The sequence below is a fragment of the Hylobates moloch genome, unplaced genomic scaffold, assembly GCF_009828535.3.
Source record: "Hylobates moloch isolate HMO894 unplaced genomic scaffold, HMol_V3 SCAFFOLD_19, whole genome shotgun sequence".
Taxonomy (NCBI): domain Eukaryota; kingdom Metazoa; phylum Chordata; class Mammalia; order Primates; family Hylobatidae; genus Hylobates; species Hylobates moloch.
In genome coordinates this window covers 1,200,469-1,217,699 of record NW_026652294.1, presented here as the reverse complement: position 1 = coordinate 1,217,699, position 17,231 = coordinate 1,200,469, and the positions used below count along the sequence as shown (strand labels likewise).

Sequence of the window (17,231 nt, the reverse complement as noted above, 5' to 3'; positions counted from 1 at the left end):
AGCCATGGCACCCGGCCTGAGCCTCTATTTTCTTCCCCAGTTCTAGCTTCTGTTCCACAAGGGATAGGATCCTTGCCTGACTACTGCTGTGAGCAAGACACGATCTCTGTTGGGTTACATCTGACTTGAGTTTTTGTTCCTAAATTATTTTCATTTGTGATGCTAATCTATATCTCCTTTACTCAATGAAAAGAAGTTTGCTATCACCAATTTTTAAGAATAATTTTAAATTTTAAAAAATCATTTTTCTTTTTTTCGACCTAAGAAAGTTCTCTAAACCAACTTTTTTTTCTGAAAAAAAAAAAAATAGAACAATTTCAACCATAAAGAAAACTGTAAATTAACAAATACCCATGTATCACCCAACCTGTCAAACTTTAAACATTTTGTCTTATTAATGTTAACACAGTATTTCATGGTATGATTATTCCACAGCTTAACAATCCGTTATTCTCCTTGATTCCAGTTTTAGAAGTTTGTAAACAACAGTATCAACAAAGTTATTTTAAAACATGTTTTCTCAAGCATGTGTGTAAGGATTCTCTAAGATGTGAACCCAGCAGCAGAACAACCAGATAGGAGTAAAAAGTATATACGTAAACTTCATCAGGCACTGTCAAATGGGTGTCCATCATTTCCAATGAGGTTACAGAATTTTTTTTTTTTTTTTTTGAGATGGAGTCTCACTCTGTTGCCCAGGCTAAAGTGCAGTGGTGTGATCTCGGCTTACTGCAACCTCCGCCTCCCAGGTTCAAGTGATTCTCCTGCCTCAGCTTCCTGAGTAGTTGGGACTACAGTCGTCTGTCACCATGCCTGGCTACTTTTTTTTGTTGTTTTTTTTTGAGACAGAGTCTCACTCTGTCACCTAGGCTGAAGTGCAGTGGCGCGATCTCGCCTGACGGCAAGCTCCGCCTGCCGGATTCACGTCATTCTCCTACCTCAGCCTCCCGAGTAGCTGGGACTACAGGAACCCGCCACCACGCCCGGCTAACTTTTTGTATTTTAGTAGAGACAGGGTTTCACCATGTTAGCCAGGATGATCTTGATCTCCTGACCCTGTGATCCACCTGCCTCGACATCCCAAAGTGCTGGGATTACAGGTGGGAATAGACCAACTGGCAACACATGAAACCTGTTCTACTAAAAAACAAAAAAAAAAAAAAAAAAAAAAAAAAAAAAAAAATTACTGTAGTCCCAGCTACTCGAGAGGCTGACGCAAGAGAATGGTGTGAACCCGGGAGGCGGGGCTTGCGGTGAGCTGAGATTGTGCCACTGCACTCCAGCCTGGGCGACAGAGTGAGACTCCGTCTCAAAATAAATAAATAAATAAATAAAGCAATCAAATATGTCAGTTTTGTCTCTTTCTCTCTCTCTCCTTATGGTTTTTGCTTTTTGTACTTAAAAATTCTTTTCTATCCCATCTACAATTTCTTCAGAAAGGTTCTGTCCTTTAGTGTATGTGGAACTTATATAAGGAGCAGGGATATAAATTTTTTCCCTATAAATGAACAAGTGTCCTGGTACCACTGTTCTCTCCCAAGAGACAGGGGTCTCACTCTATTGGGATCATAGCTCACTACAACCTCGAACTCCTGTGCACAATGGATCCTCCCACATCAGACTTCTGAGTGGCTGGGACTATAGGCACACACCACCACGCCTGGCGCTGTTTCTGAAAAACCCATGTTCTCTCTCAAGGTCTGTTTCTGGTCTCATTGTCTGTCTCTATGCCAATACCATTCTCTCTCAATCACTGCAGATTTGGTCTCATTATGTGGCATAATGATTGCCCCTATCGTATTGTTTTTGCAAGTTATCATAGCTATACAACGCCCTTTGCTCGGCCAGGCACGGTGGCTCACATCTGTAATCCTAGCACTTTGGGAGGCCAAGGCAGGTGGATCACCAGAGGTCGGAAGTTTGAGACCAGCCTGACCAACATGGAGAAACCCCGTCTCTACTAAAAATACAAAATTAGCCAGGCGTGGTGGTGCATGCCTATAATCACAGCTACTTGGGAGGCTAAGGCAGGAGAACTGCTTGAACCCCAGAGGCGGAGGTTGCGGTGAGCCGAGATCGCGCCATTCACTCCAGCCTGGGCAACAAGGGCGAAACTCCGTCTCAAAAACAAACAAATAAACAAAAAAAGCCCTTCTGTTCTTTTATATGAATTTTAGGAAGAGTGTGTCGAGATCCACAGATTCTGTTTTTTTAGGAGACAGAGCCTCACTCTATCACCCAGGCTGGAGTGCAATGGTGTGATTTCAGCGCACTGCAGCCTCTGCCTCTCAGGTTCAAGCAATTCTCGTGCCTCGGCCTCCCGGGTAGCTGGGATTACAGGTATATGCCACCATGCCTGGGTAATTATTGTATTTTTAGTAGAGACGGGTTTCACCAAGTTAGCTAGGCTGATCTCGAATTTCTTAGCTCAAGTGATCTGTCCACCTCGGCCTCCCACAGTGCTGGGATTACAGGTGTGAGCCACTGTGCCCGGCTATATATATATATATATTTTTTTTTTGAGATAGAGTCTCACTCTGTTGCTCGGGCTGGAGTGCTGTGGTGGCGCTATCTTAGCTCACTGCAACCTCTGCCTCCTGGGTTCAAGCGATTTTCGTGCCTCAGCCTCCCAAGTAGCTAGCTGGGATTACAGAAGTGCACCAACATGTCCAGCTAATTTTTGTATTTTTAGTAGAGATGGGGTTTCACCAAGTTGGCCAGGATGGTCTTGATCTCCTGACCTTGTGATCTGCCCACCTCGGCCTCCCAAAGTGCTGGGATTACAGGTGTGAGCCACTGCGCCTGCCTGGGTCATGCTATCTTTTAATAAAATTGTTCATGTTGACATTTATAGAATAATAATGAACAGCTGGGCGCAGTGGATCACCTGAGGTCAGGAGTGCAAGAACAGCCTGACTGACATGGTGAGACCCCATCTCTACTAAAAATACAAAAAAATTGCCAGGCGTGGTGGCACATGCCTGTAATCCCAACTACTTTGGAGGCTGAGGCAGGAGAATTACTTGAACCCAGGAGGCAGAAGCTGTAGTGAGCCGAGATCACAGCGCTGCACTCCAGCCTGAGCAATAGAGTGAGACTCCATCTCAAAAAAAAAAAAAAAAAAAAAAAATAATAATAATAATAATGACTATACCTACTTGGTGAATTTCTTAGCTATAATAGTTTCCTGGGTGATTTTCTTGGAGTTTCAAGTAATACACCACTCCAAATATGTATACATACCTATGTGTTTTTCTTTGTAGACACTAAATCCTTAACAATACAATATTAAATGGAAACAATAGAGGAAATCCTTGTGTTTATCCTGACTTTAAAGGGAACACTTCTAATGTTTCCCCATTAAGTAGGTCTGCCTAGATTATTAAGATACTGGCTGAGCAAGTTTCATTCTATTATTCTAAGTTTGCAGAAAACCCAAGGAAGGCCTGAAACTACTAGAAGCTGGAAGGGCCAAGGACTCTCACCTACAGTCTTCAGAGAGTGAAACCCTGTCAATAGCTAGGTTTTGGATTTCTAACTTCCAGGACTATGAGAGAATAACTTTCTGTTATTTTATGCCACCTGGTTAATGGAGGTTGTTATGGCAGCCCTAAGGAACTAATGAAAAAATTCAAAATTCAACCCACTACCCACCCCTTCCTTTTTTTGAGACAGGGTCTCGCTCTGTTGCCCAGGCTGGAGTGCTGTGCACAACCACAGCTCACTGCAGCCTTGACCTCCTGGGCTCAAGTGATCCTCCTACCTCAGCCTCCCGAGTAGCTGGGACTACAGGCATGCACCACCATGTCCGGCTAATTTTTAACATTTTCTGTAGAGATGGGGCCTCACTATGTTGCCCAGGCTGGTCTTGAACTCCAGGACTCAAGTGATTTTCCTGCCTTGGCTTCCCAAACTGCTGGGATTACAGGCACGAGCCACTGCACCTGGCCATCAATCCCATCGTCCTCTGAGGTGTGCTGTTGCTCCAATCTGCTGTCACTATTAAGAACATCCTCTCAGGGTAATCTACCTTTTCCAAATTGGTTGTTTTAGGGAACAGAATGTTCCATAATTCAGTTCCATATGCCCACATGTAATTTATATCCAGTTGATATCTCTTCTTGCTTTCTGTATCTGAGGATCAGCGTTTTTCATCAAACCAAAAAACTACTCAATCATTGTTTCTGAATATTCTCTTGGCCTTACCATACTGATTCTTTCCTTCTAGAACTTATAGTGAACACATACAGGACCTTTCATGCTTTCTGCCACCTGCATCTGTTATGAAGCCTTTTCTGATAGTTGCAAATCCAATTTTCATGTTCTGCTTTGTGATACTGGGCTGGGATCCTGCACATACAACTCCCTTCTCTGCTGGCTTTATATTCTGCCAAAGGGAGCATCAGAGGGACCACGGGAGGCACGCTGAGGAGGACAGCGATTTCCTTCCATTTGCTTGCTGATGCCGTTCAACCCATCCTGGGATGGATGGTCCTGCATCCGCGAAGCCACACGTGGCGGCGGGAGTTTGCCTGCCTTCATAGTGCCAGCAGTGGGGCTGCAGCCCCCCACCTCTGACACTCCCATTTCCTCCGTCTATGTCACCACAGGGATCCCTTTAACCTTTTTTTCTGTTTTCTAACTCCCATTTTACCAAAGAGTCATGTGACGTTTTCCCTGCTGAAGTAGCTAGTGTAGTTTTGGTTTTCAAGGCTGGACCCCAACTGATTAACTACAAGTTACTTCTTTCGTCATGGCCAGCTTCATCTCATTCTAGTTACCCAGACATATCACCCAAATGAGCATACAATTCAGTAGCATTAAGTGTGTAAGTAATGTTGTGCCACCATCACCAGTATCCATTTCTAGAACCTTTTCATCACTCCAGTCTGTAACGTTAAACACTGACTCCCCATTTCCCTCTCGCCTCAGCTTCTAGTACAAAACATTTGTCCAGGTGTGTCCTGTTGATATCACTTAGTGTAATACCTTCAAGGTTCATCCATGTTGTAGCATGTTTCAGAATTTCCTTCCCTCTTAAGGCTGAATAACACCCCACTCTAAGTGTATACTGCATTCAGGTTCTCCTTTTATCCACTGGTGGACACTTGGCTGTTTCACTTTTTGCCTGTTTTTTTTTTTTTTTTGGAGGGGGATAGAGTCTCCCTCTGTTGCCCAGGCTGGAGTGCAGTGGCATGATCTCAGCCCACTGCAGCCTCTGCCTACGGATTCTAGCAATTCTCCTGCCTCAGCCTCCCGAGTAGTTGGGATTACAGGTGCACGCCACCATGCCCGGCTAATTTTTTTTTTGTATTTTTAGTAGAGATGGGGTTTCACCATGTTGGCCAGGATGGTCTCGATCTCCTGACCTCGTGATCTGCCTGCCTCGGCCTCCCAAAGTGCTGGGATTACAGGCGTGAGCCACCATGCCTGGCCTTATTATTTTCTTTGTTTCTTAATCCACTTTCCTCCTTTCAAGTTTCTTTAAATAAATAAAAGCTCTGAGTCCTCTCCTTGAAAGTATGCAGTCATGTGCCAGGCGCGGCACCAATGCACTCCAGCCTGGGTGACAGAGCGACACTCCATCTCCAAAAAAAAAAAAAAAAAAAAAAAATTACAGGAGTTGTGAAAAAAAAAAATCAGGGAACTCCAAGATGAGTGACCATCAGCACTGTTGAGATGCTAGAATATAAATACCAGCATACGACAGAGGAACTATTTACAGGTAGATCTTCACATCATTATGAAATTTCTGCTCAGTCATTCCCAACACAAATATTACTCATTATGTGAAAAGAACCTGCAGAATAAAATCCGCTTAGAATGTCATACAAAGCTTGTTTCTCTGAATAAACTGTTGTAATTTTTAAAAGTGTCTGATTAGTACATAATTGATTATTTCTCTTTTTTTGTAGTTGGAAGCTACTAAAAAGTCTGGAAAAGGTTATTGTTAAGTATCTTATGGCTTACAAAAATTCCTTCCACAAGAACTATCATGGGAGACAGAGCGAGACTTTGTCTCAAACAAACAAAACTATCATTTAGAGACTGTCCTGTTTTCATTTAATCCTTTTTTCTTTTTGAGACGGAATCTTGCTCTGTCGCCCAGGCTGGAGTGTGGTGGCGCGATCTCGGCTCACTGGAAGCTCTGCCTCCTGGGTTCACGCCATTCTCCCGCCTCAGCCTCCCGAGTAGCTGGGACTACAGGCACCCGCCACCACGGCTGGCTAATTTTTTGTATTTTTAGTAGAGACGGGGTTTCACCGTGTTAGCCACGATGGTCTTGATCTCCTGACCTCGTGATTCGCCCACTTCGGCGTTCCAAAGTGCTAGGATTACAGGCGTGAGCCACCGTGCCCAGCCCATTTAACCCTTCTAACAAGGTCTGCACAGCCCATCCCGATGCGACCCTGGGCTACCTGCTAGGACTCATTCATGCCTAGCCAGCCTTCCTGTGCTTCCTCCGCTCTGCTCCGCTGCAGCCGCGCCAGGACTTCCAGCCAGCCTTCCTGTGCTTGCTCCGCTCCAGCCCTGCCGGGACTTCCAGCCAGCCTTCCTGTGCTTGCTTTGCTCTGCTCTACTGCAGCCTCGCCCTGGACTTCCTGCTGCATATCCTTGCCTCCGTGCCTCTGCTCTTGTCTGCACTGTGCCTTCCGCTTCAAGCACTCACGGGTCAACCTCATTCACTTTATTTAAATGTCAAATTTTCAGAGAGGACTTTCTTTTTTCTCTGAGACAGGGTCTTGCTGTATCACCCAGGCTGTGTTCAGTAGGGGAAATCAGCGCTCACTGCAGCCTCGACCTCTTGGGCTCAAGGGGTCCTCCTGCCACAGCCTCCCAAGTAGCTGGGACCACAGGTGGAGCCACCACGCTCAGCCATGTCACTCTTTACCTGTAAACCTGGCCTAATTTTACTTCAGATCACTCACCATTATTATCCCACAATATTTGTCTACTCTCCACCTTCTCACCACTGGAATGAAAACAGTACTTCTGGCTGGGTGTGTGCTCATGCTTGTATTCCCAGCACTTTGGGAGGCTGAGGCAGATGGATCACTTGAGGCCAGGAGTTCAAGACCAGCCTGGCCAACACGGCAAAACCCCATCTCTACTAAAAATACAAAAATTGGCCGGGTGTGGTAGTGTACACCTGTAATCACAGCTACTTGGGAGGCTGAGGCACGATAATCACTTGAACCTGAGAAGTAGAGGTTGCAGTGAGCCCAGATCATGCCACTGCACTCTAGCCTGGGGAAAAGAGTGAGACTCTGTCTCAAAAATAAAAAAAAAAGAAAAGAAAAAAAAAAAAGAAAGCCATACTTCTCTGCTGTGCTATCGAACACCAGATTGTATTCATTCATGATAACTATTTTTTTTGTACCCATTAACCATCCTACCTCTCCCCAACCCTCCACTATCGTTCCCAGCCTCTGGTAACCATCCTTTTACCCTCTATCTCCAAGAGTTCAGTTATTTTGATTTTTAGATCCCACAAGTAAGTGAGAATATCCGGTCTGTCTTTCTGTGCCTGTCTTATTTCATTTACAGTAATAACCTCCAGTTCTACCCATGTTGTTGCAAACAACTGCATCTTTCTGTTTTTGTGGCTGAATGGTACTCCCTTGTGTATCAGTACCACATTTTCTTTATCCATTCATTTGCTGACGGACACTTAGCTTGCTTCCAAATCTTGGCTATTGTGAACAGAGCTGCAAAAAATATGGGAGTGTAGTTATCTCTTCGATATACTGATTTCCTTTCTTTTGGGTGTATACCCAGCAGTGGGATTGATAGATTTTATGGTAGCTCTCTTTTTAGTTTTCTAAGGAACCTCTAAGCTGTTCTCCATAGTGGGGGACTAATTTATGTTCCTACCAACAGTGTATGAGGATTTTCTCTTCTCATTCTCACCAGTATTTGTTATTGCCTGTCTTCTGGATATAAACCATTTTAACTGTGTAAGATGATATCTCATAATAGTTTTGGATTTCCATTTCTCTGATGATCAATGATGTTGAGCATTTTTCATAAGCTTGTTTGCTTTTTTTTTTTTTTTTTTTTGAGACAGAATCTTGCTGTATTGCCCAGGCTGGAGTGAAGTCTTGGCTTGATCTCTGCTCACTGCAACCTCTGCCTCCCAGGTTCAAGCGATTCTCCTGCCTCGGCCTCCTGAGTAGCTGGAATTACAGGTGTGTGCCACCATGCCTAGATAATTTTAGTATTTTTAGTAGAGGCAGGGTTTTGCCATGTTGGCCAGGTTGGTCTTGAACTCCTGACCTCAAGTGATCTGCCCGCCTCGGCCTCCCAAAGTGCTGGGATTACAAGCATGAGCCACCACACCTGGCTTGTTTTTTAAATTTTTTTGAGACAGGGTCTCGCTCTATTGCCCAGGATGGAGTGCTGTGGCATGATCTCAGGTCACTGGAGCCTGGACCTCCCAGGCTCAAGCTGTGTGCCCATCTCAGCTTCCCCAGTAGCTGGGACTACAGGTATGAACAACCATGCTCGGTTAATTTTTGTATTTTTTGTAAAGATGGGGTTTCACCGTGTTGCCGAGGCTGGTCTTGAACTCCTGTGCTAAAACAACCTGCCAGCCTTGGCCTCCCAAAGTGCTGAGCTTACAAGCAGGACTCAACATGCCTGGCCTCGTCTGCCATTTGTATGACTTCTTTTGAGAAATCTCTATTCAAATATTTTGCCCATTTTAATATCCGATTATTAGACTTTTTCCTAAGAGTTGTTTCAGCTCCTTCTATATTCTGGTTATTAATCCTTTGTCAATTGGGCAGTTTGCAAATGTTTTCTCCTATTCTGTGGGTTGTCTCTTCATTTTGCTGGTTGTTTCCTTTGCTGTGCAGAAGCTTTTTAACTTGATGTGATCCCATTTGTCCATTTTTGCTTTGGGTGCTTGTGCTTGAAATCAATGTCCCAGAGGGTTTCTCCAATGTTTTTTCTCGTCTCATAGTTTCATAATTTGAGGTCTTAGATATAATTCTTTTTTTTTTTTTTTTTTTTTTTTGAGATGGAGTCTTACTCTGTCACACAGGTTGGAGTGCAGTGATGCAATCTCAGCTCACTGCAACCTCTGCTGCCCAGGTTCAAGCGGTTTTCCTGCCTCAGCCTCGTGAGTAGCTGGGATTAACGGTGCCTGCCACCGCGCCTGGCTAATTTTTGTATTTTTAGTAGAGACGGGGTTTCAACACCTTGGCCAGGCTGGCCTTGAACTCTTGACCTTGTAATCCACCCGCCTTGGCCTCCCAAAGTGCTGGGATTACAGGTGTAGAAGTCACCACGCCCAGCCTTAGATATAATTATTTAATCCACTTTGATTTTATTTTTGTATGTGGCAAGAGATAGGGGTCTAGTTTCATTCTTCTGCTTATGGATATCCAGTTTCCCCAGCACCACTTGTAGAAGAGACTGTCTTTTCCCCCAGTGTATGTTCTTAGCACCTGTGTTGAAAATGAGTTCACTGTAGGTGTGTGGACTTGTTTCTGGACTCTCTATTCTGTTCCATTTGTCTGTGTGTTGGTTTTTATGCCAGATCCTCATATTGTTTTGGTCACCACAGCTCTGAAGTGTAACTTGAAGTCAGGTAATTCCTCCAGGTTTGTTCTTTTTGCTTAGGATAGCTTTGCCTATTCTCGGTCTTTTGTGGGTCCATATAAATTAAAGGGTTTTTTTTTCTATTTTTGTGAAGAATGTCATTGGTATTCTGGTAGAGGTTGCATTTAATCTGTGGATTACTTTGAGTAGTATGGACATTTTAACAATACCGATTCTTGTAATCCATGAACGTAGAAAGCTTTCCAGTTTTTGGGTGTTCTTTCAATTTCTTTCATCCATGTTTTATAGTTTTCATTATAGAGCTCTTTCACTTCTTTGGTTAATTCCTAGGATTTAATTTTATTTGTGACAACTGTAGATGGGACTACAATATAGGCATTATTAATCTTACATTATAGAAACTGAGCCATAAAAATGAGTTTTGGACCTGCCTATATAAATTAAAATGACAGGTGTACCCAATAAGGACCCTATTAAATAAAAAAACACAATTCCACTAAAAAATTTAAACAAATAAAAGCCAGTTATTATGTCCTGAGGAATTTAAATGTGGCACTGGACATAGCCAATTATGGAAGATCTTACAAGTGAGATACACTACATAGTATGACACAGGATAAACCTGTAGATTATATGCACTAAGGGTTGTTTTTTTAATTGAGACAGAGTCTTGCTCTGTCGCCCAGGCTGGAGTGCAGTAGCACGATCTTGGCTCACTGCAACCTCCACCTCCAGGGTTCAAGCAATTCTCCCGCCTCATCCTCCTGAGTAGCTGGGATTACAGGCGTGAGCCACCACGTTTGGCCATGTTGGCCAGGCTGTCTCAAACTCCTGACCTCAAGTGATCCGAACACCTCAGCTTCCCAAAGTGCTGGGATTACAGGCGTGAGCCACTGTGCCCAGCCATCATTTCTTTCTCTCTTTTCTTTTCCCTCCCTCCCTTCCTTTTTTTTTTATTTTTTGAGATGGAGTTTCACTCTTGTTGCCCAGGCTGGAGTACAATGGCACGATCTCAGCTCACCGCAACCTCCATCTCCCGGGTTCAAGCGATTCTCCTGCCTCAGCCTCCTGAGTAGCTGGCATTACAGCTAATTTTTTGTATTTTTAGTAGAGATAGGGTTTCTCCATGTTGGTCAGGCTGGTCTCGAAAACCCGACCTCATGTAATCCGCCCCTCTTGGCCTCCCAAAGTGCTGGGATTACAGGCATGAGTCACTGTGCCTGACTCCTCACTTCTTTATTCATTCTAAAATCCTTAAGGTGGGCAGGCACAGTGGCTCACGCCTGTAATTCCAGCACTTTGGGAGGCCGTGGCGGCAGGATCATTTAGGTCAGGAGTTTGAGACCAGCCTGCCCAACATGGTAAAACCCTGTCTCTACTAAAAATACAACCATTAGCTGGGTGTGGTGGCACACCTATAGTCCTAGCTACTTGGGAGGCTAAGGCAGAGGTTGCAGTAAGTGAAGATTGTGCTACTGCACTCCAGGTGGGCCACAGAGTGAGGCTCCGTATCAAAAAAAAAAAAAAAAAAAAAAAGGGCTGGGCACGGTGGCTCATGCCTGTAATCCCAGCACTTTGGGAGGCCAAGGCGGGCAGATTACGAGGTCAGGAGATTGAGACCATCTTGGCTAACACAGTGAAACCCTGTCTCAACTAAAAATACAAAAAATCAGCTGGGCGTGGTGGTGGGTGCCTGTAGTCCCAGCTACTCGGGAGGCTGAGGCAGGAGAATGGCGAGAACCCGGGAGGTGGAGCTTGCAGTGAGATGAGATCGTGCCACTGCACTCCAGCCTGGGCGACAAAGCGAGACTAAAGAAAAAAAAAAAGATCTTGGTAGGAATGAGGTGCACATAATAGGTTAAATAACTTTCCGTTACTTAATAGGTACATAAGGCCAGAATCCTTCAATTTTCTTAGCCAAAACTTACTGAAATTTTGCCCTGCAAAACACTGCATTCAAAAAGCCAAATCCATATGTTATGCTGTTTTATTGAAAAATTAAAAATATTCAATACACTTATTTAAAAGGTAAATCTTGGACTATCTTCAATTACACCAAGTGATCTGTTATCACATGATTTATCAGGTTGAGCTTATAAATACAATTGTTATCTAAGAAAACATCTAAAGACAGTTACTATCCTTTGCTTGCAGAACTCTAAACAGAAAAAAAGTGGCCGGGTGCGGTGGCTCACTTCTGTAATCCCAGCACTTTGGGAGGCCGAGACGGGTGGATCACGAGGTCAGGAGATTGAGACCATCCTGGCGAACATGGTGAAACCCCATCTCTACTAACAATACAAAAAATTAGCCGGGCGTGGTGGCGGGCGCCTGTAGTCCCAGCTACTCGCGAGGCTGAGGCAGGAGAATGGCGTGAACCCGGGAGACGGAGCTTGCAGTGAGCCGAGATCGCACCACTGCACTCCAGCCTGGGCGACAGAGCGAGACTAAATCTCAAAAATAAAAATAAAAATAAAAATAAACAGAAAAAAAGCCTCATTAGCCCAAGACCTAGAACTGGACCTGAGAAAACAGCTTTGTCCTAATAATATTAATGGTAATATTCTAGAGGTGAACAGGGCCACATCTAAAAATAAACAAAAAAACGGAGACTTTTCTTAAACATACCTCATTTGTGTTCAAAATTATATCTGTGAAGTCAGTTCTCATCAATACCTTAAAATTTTTTTTTTCTATTTCATATGTGGAACCCAGAGATCAGAAAAATAAGCAAGATTCTGAAAGACACTAAGAATGACCAATACTAGTGCTTTAGAAGGAATGTAAAGCCAGTGGGGGTGGATACAGGTCAATGAACATGTGGGAATACAATGCACAAGATATTTAAATAGAAATTGCCAGAAACGGCGGGGCTCGGTGGCTCAAGCCTGTAATCCCAGCACTTTGGGAGGCCGAGACGGGCGGATCACGAGGTCAGGAGATCAAGACCATCCTGGCTAACACGGTGAAACCCCATCTCTACTAAACAAAATACAAAAAATTAGCCGGGCGCGGTGGCGGGCGCCTGTAGTCCCAGCTACTCGGAGAGGCTGAGGCAAGAGAAAGGCGTGAACCCGGGAGGCGGAGCTTGCAGTGAGCTGAGATCGCACCACTGCACTCCAGCCTGGGGGACAGAGCGAGACTCCGTTTCAAAAAAAAAAAAAAAATTGCCGGAAACAACTCGGATGCATGGCAGGACTGAGCTTGAGTTGGCTCTGGCTACAGGACGGCTGGTCCACAGACATGCACCTCTCCGGACCATGCGGACACTACACATACCTTCCACTGCCTTGACCTTCTCCTCCAACTCGCGTTTCCTCTCTTCCTTTAGCATCTGCTCCTGCTCCTTCTTCTGCACTGCTAGAAGAATCTGACGCTCTTCTTCCTCTTCTTTGCGCTTTTGTTTTTCTATTCTGGTCAGCACAGGAGTCTCCTGTGAGGAGCCAATGAGCACATCCCGTCAGTACACAATCACGCAAGATAAGCTCTTTGCTCTCAGTTCATTGAATTCAATATTTTCAACAAATGATATTAGCTAGGGACTTTATATCATGAAAAGCTGATTTTGTTATCTGGAAAATACACGTTGGGATATATATAAACGTTAAAACATAAGGGAGATTCAAAACAGGGTAAAAGTTTTGTGTCCAACGATTTATATAATTTGTGGTATTTAGGAGACAATCTTATGGATAATTTACTGGAGAGAAGAGAAACTGCGGCAGTTCAGAGATATGTTTCTTTAGAGTTAATATCTGATAAAGGGAAGCTTTTCTTTCTTTTTTTTTTGAGACAAGAGTCTCGCTCTGTCGCCCAGGCTGGAGGGCAGTGGCGTGATCTTGGCTCACTGCAAGATCTGCCTCCCAGGTTCACGCCATTCTCCTGCCTCAGACTCCCAAGTAGCTGGAACTACAGACGTCTGCCACCACGCCCGGCTAATTTTTTGTATTTTCACTTGAGATGGGGTTTCACCATGTTAGCCAGGATGGTCTTGATCTCCTGACCTTGTGATCCGCCTGCCTCAGCCTCCCAAAGTGGAGGGATTACAGGTGTGAGCCACCGTGCCCAGCCGATAAAGGTAAGTTTTAAAAAGCACTAGGAAGTTTTAAAAAGTATACTAGGATGGAAGACAGTCACTCAACAGAACACAGTTCCTTTTTTTTTTTTTTGAGACGGAGTCTCGCTCTGTCGCCTAGGCTGGAGTGCAGTGGTGCAATCTCGGCTCACTGCAAGCTCCCCCTCCCGGGTTCAGGCCATTCTCTGGCCTCAGCCTCTCCGAGACTACAGGCGCCCGCTAGCACGCCCGGCTAATTTTTTGTATTATTAGTAGAGACGGGGTTTCACCATGTTAGCCAGGATAGTCTCGATCTCCTGACCTCGTGATCCGCCCGCCTCGGCCTCCCAAAGTGCTGGGATTACAAGCGTGAGCCACCACGCCCGGCCCCCTTTTTTTTTTTTTTTTTTTTTGAGATGAAATCTCACTCTGTGAGACTGGAGTGCAATGGTTATGATCTTGGCCCACTACAACCTCTGCCTCCCAGTTCAAGTGATTCTCTCGCCTCAGCCTCCCGAGTAACTGGAGTTACAGGTACCTGCCACCATGCCCAGCTAATTTTTGTATTTTTAATAGAGATGGAGTTTCGCCATGTTGGCCAGGCTGGTCTCGAACTTCTGACCTCAGCCTCCCAAAGTGCTGAGATTACAGGTGTGAGCCACTGCGCCTGGCCCAGAACACAGTTTCTTAATTTCAACAATGTGCATGTATTAAAAGTCTTAACTTTTATGCTTTACAAATAAACCAATGAATAAAATTGGAGTTCTGAGGGAAAGGGCCACTGTTTTGGCTTAAGATGCAGAAAAGGGATGAAGGAGACCCTATGGAAATTCATAAACTGCCCGAAGATTGCTTAGTCTTTCCACGAGTGTTTCAATTCAAATATTAACAGAGATTTCAAGTGGTTGCTCGTGACGTGATTACCTAAGAAATCTAAAAAAAAGGTAAGGCAAACAAAGGAAAACGGGACTATTATTATCTAATTTATGAAAGTTTTACAATGCTGATTTCCAGCCCCCACCCCCCCGCACCCCCCTTCAGTGAACTAGTTCTGAGACACTCTGTAGCCCAGAACCGAAGTCGTTTGTTTTCAATTTCTTTTTTTTTTTTGAGACAGAGTCTTGCTCTGTCGCCCAGGCAGGAGTGCAGTGGCACGATCTTGGCTCACTGCAACCTCTGCCTCCTGGGTTCAAACAATTCTCCTGCCTCAGCCTCCCAAGTAGTTGGGATTACAGGCACACATCACCATGCCTGGCTAGTTTTTGTATTTTTATTCTTTTTAAATATTTTTTGAGAAAGAGTTTCGCTCTTGTTGCCTAGGCTGGAGTGCAATAGTGCGATTTTGGCTCGCTACACCCTCTGCCTCCTGGGGTCAGACGAGTTCCTGCCTCAGCTTCCCGAGTAGCTGGGATTACAGGTATGTGCCACCACACCCAGCTAATTTTGTATTTTTAGTAGAGATGGGGTTTCTGCATGTTGGTCAGGCTGGTCTCAAACTCTCACCTCAGGTGATCCGCCCACCTCGGCCTCCCAAAGTGCTGGAGTTACAGGTGTGAACCACCACGCCCAGCCCTATTTTCAATTTCTTTCCCCATCTTTTGTGTTAATGTGAAAGCTAAAACATTTTCCTTTTTTAAAGTTGTTTTTGAAGAGACAGTAACCGGTGCCTGCAATAGACTGTATGTGTAAGTTGCAGAGAGACAGAAAAATGAACCAGGTGTCAACACAAGGAGAATTCACATTACTAATTATCCCATTTCGAGTGAAACGTAATGAAAAAGTAAAGCTTCCTTTAACAGGTCTTTTTAGTAAGGAGAAGACCTAAAGATCTATATCAGATACATTTTCAAGAGTTTTACTTTCTTTTTTTTTTTTTTTTTAAAAAGATGGGAACTTGCTATGTTTCCCAGGCTGGTCTGGAACTCCTGGTCTCAAGCGATCCTCCCATCTTAGCCTCCTGAGTAGCAGGGATTACAGGTGCGAGCCACTGCAACCAGCAAAGGCTTTACACTGTGGCAGGTGAACTAGTGGCCTTAATGTGGAGGGAAAAAGATAGTCACTTATGAAATTACCATTCAAGACAGTCACTTATGTCAATTACCATTTCAATGCCCCATGTAAGGGCATTGAAAATGCCCTTGATTAAAATTTTATATTATTTTCTTTATGGTGCTTTTTTTTCCCCTTGCTCCCTGTGGAGTTCACATTTTCATAGTTCTTAAAACCAACGTAGGCTGGGTGTGGTGGCTCACATTTGTACTCCCAACACTAGGGGAGGCCAATGGGGAGGACTGCTTGAGCTCAGGAGTTCAAGACCAGCTTGGGCAACAAAGTGAAACGCCATCACCTCATCTCTACAGAAAAAAAAAATAAATAAATAATAAATAAATAAGTAAATAAATTAGCCAGGTGTGGTAGCGTACACCTGTAGTCCCGTCTACATGGGTGGCTGAGGCGGGAGGATCTCTTGAGCCCGGGATTTTCAGGCTGCAGTGGGCTGTGACTGTGCCACTATACTCCAACCTGGGGGACAGACCCTATCTCAAAAACACAAAACAAAACAAACCGGTTTAGATTCTCATTTGACTCCAAACTTAGAGACGATCTTGCCTAGACAGCAGGCTTTTTTTTTCCCCGAGACAGAGTCTTGCTTTGTCACCAAGGCTGGAGTGCAGTGGCATGATCTTGGCTTATTGCAGCCACTGCCTCCTGGGTTCAAGTGATTCTCCTGCCTTCGCTTCCCGAATAGCTGAGATTACAGGAGTGTACCACCACGCCTGGCTAATTTTTGTATTTTTAGTAGAGATGGGATTTCACCATGTTGACCAGGCTGGACTAGAACTCCTGACCTCAGGTGATCTGCCCACCTCAGCCTCCCAAAGTGCTGGGATTACAGGCGTGAGCCATGGCGCTTGGCCCAGTTAGTAGACTTCTCAATGTCATTTTCACCATTCAAAAATCTATGAGCCTGACTTTAGAAGAGTTTACAGGTAAAAATCTGGAATGAATAGGAGGGATAAAAATAAAAAATTAACTGCATATGTAACACTGTACCTGTAAGGTGTCTCAGTGTAACAAACAGAATTAAATAAAACCCATAAAATCTTTATCCTATAACCAGAGCAGGCCAGTTTCAACATGGTGGATGCTGATTCTGAAAAGGCGATGCTACGGACACTTGGCAAGGACGACTGTCCCGAAGACTGCAACTCTGGCCACTGCTTCCCGAATAAATGTCTGTCAAGCACCTTCCCTAAATTTTGCCATAATCCCTGCTCTCACTTTCACCCCACTTCCCAGGTTCTTAATTGTTCCAGCAACATCTTTACCCAGCTGAGATATGATGAAACTGCAGTTAACAAAGCAAAGTAAAACAAAACTATTTGCCTTTGCTCTTTTCAGATGTATACTGATGCCAAAAAAACACCATAAGGTATCAGTTGACTCACATGGGCAGGGGAAAGAGAGGAGATAAGAAAACAGCCTTGTCACTATAGTAACCAAAACAGCATGGTACTGGTACCAAAACAGAGATATAGACCAATGGAACACAACAGAGGCCTCAGAAATAACACCACACATCTACAACCATATGATCTTTGACAAACCG

General features: G+C 44.4%; 1 protein-coding gene across 6 annotated transcripts in view; it reads right to left on the bottom strand.

Annotated features, from left to right (window-relative positions):
* The window catches only part of LOC116458278 (chromatin remodeling regulator CECR2), a 191,869-nt gene that overhangs the window by 17,659 nt on the left and 156,979 nt on the right, over positions 1-17,231 (bottom strand). For all 6 annotated transcript variants that reach the window (XM_032137853.2, XM_032137854.2, XM_058431010.1 and 3 more), the window contains one exon: positions 12,847-13,000. In XM_032137853.2, the coding sequence (XP_031993744.1) occupies positions 12,847-13,000 (154 nt within the window). The remainder of the gene's footprint in view (positions 1-12,846; positions 13,001-17,231) is intronic.